At 37.2% G+C, this 5,974-nt stretch overlaps 1 protein-coding gene across 1 annotated transcript; it reads left to right on the forward strand.

The window, feature by feature from the left end:
* The first annotated feature begins 305 nt into the window (after nucleotides 1-305).
* Nucleotides 306-5,627, forward strand: LOC103713926 (metal transporter Nramp5-like). The gene is made up of 13 exons (XM_039117048.1): nucleotides 306-468; nucleotides 889-967; nucleotides 1,054-1,094; nucleotides 1,257-1,335; nucleotides 1,448-1,552; nucleotides 1,645-1,754; nucleotides 2,194-2,375; nucleotides 2,462-2,531; nucleotides 2,932-3,105; nucleotides 3,812-3,916; nucleotides 4,156-4,287; nucleotides 4,425-4,520; nucleotides 5,139-5,627. The coding sequence occupies exons 1-13, from the start codon at nucleotides 316-318 to the stop codon at nucleotides 5,466-5,468; spliced, it is 1,656 nt and encodes a 551-aa protein (XP_038972976.1). The 5' UTR covers nucleotides 306-315; the 3' UTR covers nucleotides 5,469-5,627.
* The last annotated feature ends 347 nt before the right edge of the window (nucleotides 5,628-5,974 follow it).

Genomic DNA, 5,974 nt, shown 5'->3' on the forward strand with positions numbered 1-5,974 from the left:
TATAACAACGTCGTATTAGCAGCACATATTGTGCCGCCTCCGGTCAAGAATTTGGAGGTGTACGCAGTGTAGGTTTAACCAATGATGTTCAACCGTCTCGCATCACCCCAGGACAAGACGTTCAAAAAGAAATGTAAACGAGCAACCTAATCCAACTTGGTTTTGTTTAAAATACATAGTTTTTTTTGGACAAGGCATGCCAAGGAGTATATTTCAGCACATTTTTTTAAGCTGACAAGACCTATATAGACAGAGGGAAGTTGTTTTCCAGAAGGCGTCTCTCGTTAGTTTTTGCGTTTCTTGGAAACAAGGGAGATGGAGATGGGTGGTGAGGGGAGAGAGATCAGAAGAGATGGTGCACAAGGAAGAGGGAGTAGAAGAGTTGCTGCTGCTGTAGTAACAGAGGAGATGCCCACAGCCACGGCAGCGACACTGGTTGGTGGGGACAACGGTGATACCAAGGAACAGGTTTCTCTAGGGCTTTCCCACCCCTCTTCCTTTCTTCACTCCCCACACCCTCACAAACATTTCCTTTGTTTTTCTTTTCTTTGCTTTCTTTTGAAAAAAAATAATAATTAAGTTACAGTACCGGCCTAATATCTCTAGTTCTAGCGATTATATAGATTAAAATACCCAGGAGAATCAGATTAAATTCAAATCATCTTGAAATTTCATTGAATCACTTGAGTTGGTCCATTCTTTTACTGCAATGATTTCTGTTATATGACTGTCATTACCATGACAACTTGCCAATGCCCAAAATGTTTTCCAGTGAGACACCTGGCTCTCTATGCACATTTGAGCAAAAACACTTGGCTCCGTATACCTACTATGCTTCAATCTATACAAGCATCTTCTTTTCTCTGTCAAATAACCATTTTGTGACAGGGCCCTGGATGGAAAAAGTTTATAGCACATGTTGGACCCGGATTTCTTGTGTCCCTGGCTTATCTTGATCCTGGGAATTGTATGTCTCTCTCTCTCTCTCTCTCTCTCTCACTCACTCTCATATTCATTCAAGTCTATGAATCTAATGCTGGATTTATGGGACAGTGGAAACCGACTTGCAAGCTGGAGCTAATCACAGATACGAGGTCAGCTTTAAGAACAGAGAATGACAGCCATGGTCCAGAGTCGCCAATTTATAGGACCTCTATTCTAGTCTTTTTTCATTATTTCTTCAGTTAGCTGTTTACTTTCTATCTCAAACTTAAACTGATATTATCTCACCAATTCTGGAAAACTCACGACAACAGCTCCTCTGGGTCATCTTAATTGGACTGGTTTTCGCGCTAATTATACAGTCCTTAGCAGCAAATCTTGGAGTAACAACAGGTATGGCATCTGCAATAATGCATGCTAATCTATAAGCTTCAGGCTAGTAGAAACTCTGTATTGCAATCAGATTAAGTGTATATTTCGATATCGATCATTAAATTTAAAACAGGGAAGCACCTTGCCGAGTTGTGTAAAGCTGAGTATCCGAAGTACGTCAAGCTCTGCTTGTGGTTGCTTGCAGAGGTGGCAGTCATTGCAGCGGACATCCCTGAAGGTTGGTTTGAAGCTCAAATTTTTATGGGATTTTCTTTCCTTAATCAATTTGGCTCATTGGGAATCTATATCTGTTTCTTTGGTTTGATGCAGTGATCGGAACAGCCTTTGCACTCAATATATTGTTCCACATCCCTGTATGGACGGGAGTGCTTATCACAGGATTGAGCACTCTTGTACTTCTCGGACTACAGAGATATGGGGTAATTAACTAAGATCAGACCTTTATTTATTGTTAAAAACGGGGTAAGGATTGGGTGATTGCTCCCACTAATGGAAATGCTGATGAGCTGGTTACCACATTATTGCATAGTGATTTCTACCAGCTTTTCTAGTTTCAGATAGTGTACATGAGCAGCAGCATGGTACTGCCACACTTCGACAATTCACTCAATTGCCTATTGTGATGCATGATGTATACCATCCTTAACTAGCTGAAACTCTTGCAATTGACATCTTTAACGAAAATCTTTTATCATAGCAATGCACCCATTCGAACAAGATTGCGATGCTAAAAGACATGGATTCATCTGAAACTTAGCCAAGGACAAACCATAGAATTGCAGTCAAATAGTAATTAAGAAATCGATTTGCCTATGATATAATATAATGAACAAGCTGCTAAACTAAATGCTTGTGCAGGTTCGGAAACTTGAGTTTCTGATATCTATGTTGGTGTTCGTCATGGCGGCCTGCTACTTTGGAGAAATGGGCTATGTGAAACCCCCTGCATCTGAGGTGTTAAAGGGATTATTTGTGCCCAGGCTCAACGGCAGTGGAGCCACTGCAGATGCCATTGCTCTCTTGGGTGCCCTTGTCATGCCGTAAGCAACTCATCTTAAATTATTACATTTTCGTGGTTGTTAAGTCACTCTGTTGGCCACTTCAAATTTGTTTACATTGGTTGTAGGCATAATTTATTTTTGCACTCAGCTCTTGTACTCTCAAGGAAGACACCGCCGTCCTCTAAAGGAATCAATGTAAGATCCATCTTGGCCAAATTAAAACAATTACACTGTCATTCCCTATCAATGATCCCAAAATTCTTGGACAATATTTCTTCCCCCACAAAAAAATAAAAATCAATGTCTCATAGCTTTTACTTTATGTTTGTGTTGATGGATATGAAAGTAGAATACTTCTTATTTGTTATATTATTCAAACTTGACACAACAAGACTTGTTGCTTATTCTTTGTTCCTATATTTTTGTGACTCTATTTCTTGGCATCACACAAGCAATTGTGTGTAATAAATTGAACAAGGATTGCCATCCATGTTTGATGTATATGACTGCTCTGTGTAACAAAATACCATTCTCCAGGCTGCTAAGTTAATTAATTCCCATGTCAATTGCTTGTATGGTGACATTTTTGTATTAGAATGCCTGTCGTTACTTCCTGTTGGAGAGCGCATTCGCATTGCTCGTTGCGTTGCTTATCAACATTGCAGTCGTGTCTGTCTCCGGCGCCGTGTGTTCTGCGGATAACCTATCACAAGAGAATTCGGACAGATGCAGCGATCTCACCCTCAACTCAGCATCTTTTTTGCTCAAGGTCTACCCTCATGCTTCAAACTCATCCAGGATACAGCAAGCTCATTGTCTCTTCTCAGAAATTATAGAGAGAATATTCAAGAAATAAGGCCATTTTCTTAAAAAATACAAAATGCTTAATTTCTTTTTTTTTTTTTTGATAATACAACTATACAAAGTCTTTAATTATTATATCATATAACCTGAATTCAAATCCTGCCTTTATCAGAATTTGAAAGGTTAGGGGTGATTAGAAGAGCTATCTATCCCAAATATAGAGATATAAATAATAAGCTAACACCAAAATAATTTTTTTATGTTTGCGAAAAAAATAATTTTTTTATGAATTTTCATGTTTATTAATATTTTCTAAGCTCATTTTCCCCAAAAGAACACATTTTCAAAGAGTTCGCAGGGTTAAATATCATTAGAAGGGCGTTGTGTACCCCAATAATAGAAATATATATAAATAGTAAGCTAATATCAAAAGCTAATTTTACTTTAAGACTTAGTACTATACTTTTATATTTATTAATATTTTCAGAGCACATTTTCTCCCTAAAAATTCGAAGATATATGATAAAAGTAATATAAATCTGGACCATATACTGTTTATTACTTTTTATCTCATAAACAAGCAACAATAACAAGATCTTGTGAATGAGAAGTTTTTGAAAAATTTGTATTCTATATGAGATTGAAAATTGATTCATTGCATGTCCTCATAGAATGTCTTGGGAAAATCAAGCTCCATAGTATATGCGATCGCATTGCTAGCTTCTGGACAAAGCTCCACCATTACTGGTACCTATGCTGGCCAATACATCATGCAGGTAAAAGTCTAAATCTTATTGAAATCTTTTCCTCCTATTTGCATGAACTGTCAGTCTTCTATGTAATTTTTTTAATTTTTTTTCGAATGTTGCTTTTGAGACCCTTAATTAATTCCATCAATCGTGTACTTATCAGGAAAAAGGGACACATAGGATTTCTTTTCTTTTTTTTGAAGGAACCATCTTAGTTACTAACTTGTAATCAAAATCTCTTCTTGATCTATTGGTAAATCTTGCAGGGATTCTTGGACATCAAGATGAGGAAATGGTTGAGAAACCTCATGACACGGTGCATCGCTATCACTCCCAGTCTTATTGTCTCTATCATTGGTGGCTCTTCTGGAGCTGGACGGCTCATCATCATAGCATCGGTAACATCCATTAATCATTTTAATTAAACCCCTCTCAAGAGGGAGTTATTCTTTATAGTCATCTTTTATCTTTCCGAAAAGAGTACTCATTATTATTTTAAAGATGATCTCTCCAACTAATTATTTCAATTGTACAGATGATTCTCTCTTTTGAGCTGCCATTTGCTCTAATCCCTCTTCTCAAATTCAGCAGCAGCCGCACAAAGATGGGACCTCACAAGAACTCGATCTTTGTGAGTTTTATCAGCTTAATCAATTTTTCTCGTGACATTATTAATACCATTCATCCGGCCAACAATTCAAGCCTATCTACTACATCAATAGTATACTCATAATTTAGGTGCATGCCGTTATTTAAGTCCGGCCACATACGCAACAAAAATTTAGAAATGTTGGCTTACCAACTCCTATATATTTTGTCAACCACCAGCTATATAACAGGAAGGATTTGCATCCAAAATGATCTGAACTCTATCTTCTGGATACGTATATACATGTATACATAGATACATATGTATATGCATATGAAGCAAGAAGAATATATATTTGAATATATTTGTATATGTGTGTATATGCACAGATTAATCCATATGTATGTATGTATGTATGATACCCGATCCTTGTCGGGTAAAAATTTAATTGTAAAACATTATGAGAATTCCAATAGTAAATAAACAAAGGTGGTGTGTAAGAAGGTTTTTCTCTTTATGTGCACCTTTGGTATGATTGTTTCAGGATGTCAGCCTCTTTGAGCTGCCATTGTTGTGTAAAATCCCAAAATTGTCTTTCACATACAAACGCCATCCACATCTTTATGCTAACTTGAGTTATATTTATATTCCTTAATGCAGATCATCATCGTCTCATGGATCCTCGGTTTAGGTATAATTGGAATCAACATCTACTTTCTAAGCACCCAGTTTGTTGAATGGCTCATCCACAGTAGCCTGCCAAAGGTTGCCAATGTTTTCATCGGCATCATCGTCTTCCCTCTCATGGCCATATACATCCTCGCAGTTACCTACTTAACTTTTAGGAAGGATACAGCTGTGACATTTGTTGATACACCTGATTCGCAACAGATTGAGATGGAGAAGGGAATGCATTGCGCCGAAGGCAACAGAGGGAATGGAGCTGTACCATATAGAGAGGACCTTTCTGATATCCCTCTTCCTAATTAAACCGGAGTACTTATCTTCAAACATATGCCACAAAAGAATGCAAAAATGTCATGTGATACTCTAGTTGTACCATGCATGATAAATGTTACTTTATATATTTGGAGGGTGAAATGATTTTGTCTTCATAGACGTTCATCCCCACCATATGTATCTTCCGAAAATGAAAATCAGCAATAAAAAAGAAATATAAGAGGACATGGATTAGGACATTAAGGACCTATTTGGTTGCATAAAGTTATTCTAAAACGTCCTTTGTAAAACAGGTTTTTATGAAAACCATCACCTCTAGTTTTTCACTCCCAGCAATTAGAGATGGAATCTTAAACCACCTTTCTACGTAAGCTGGTGGACCTTGTCCCAAGCGAGCAGGTCAACTTTTTTTTTTTTTTTTTTTGCTATAATGGATAACTCATATAGTTCTAATATAAATACATCCAAAAAAATCAAAATGTAACAAGTCATGGGAGCATTCTGGACAGCTCTTCTTCACTAGTTCAGAGAAGTTC

This window comes from Phoenix dactylifera, unplaced genomic scaffold, assembly GCF_009389715.1.
Source record: "Phoenix dactylifera cultivar Barhee BC4 unplaced genomic scaffold, palm_55x_up_171113_PBpolish2nd_filt_p 000167F, whole genome shotgun sequence".
NCBI classification, from domain to species: domain Eukaryota; kingdom Viridiplantae; phylum Streptophyta; class Magnoliopsida; order Arecales; family Arecaceae; genus Phoenix; species Phoenix dactylifera.

What these genes read in the sequence shown, in the direction of transcription:
- LOC103713926 (XM_039117048.1), top strand. Translation starts at nt 316, where the DNA reads ATGGAGATGGGTGGTGAGGGGAGAGAGATCAGAAGAGATGGTGCACAA. An exon ending in ACGGTGATACCAAGGAACAG is followed by an intron (nt 469 to 888) that starts GTTTCTCTAGGG and finishes ATTTTGTGACAG; the next exon opens with GGCCCTGGATGGAAAAAGTT. An exon ending in AAATCTTGGAGTAACAACAG is followed by an intron (nt 1,336 to 1,447) that starts GTATGGCATCTG and finishes AATTTAAAACAG; the next exon opens with GGAAGCACCTTGCCGAGTTG.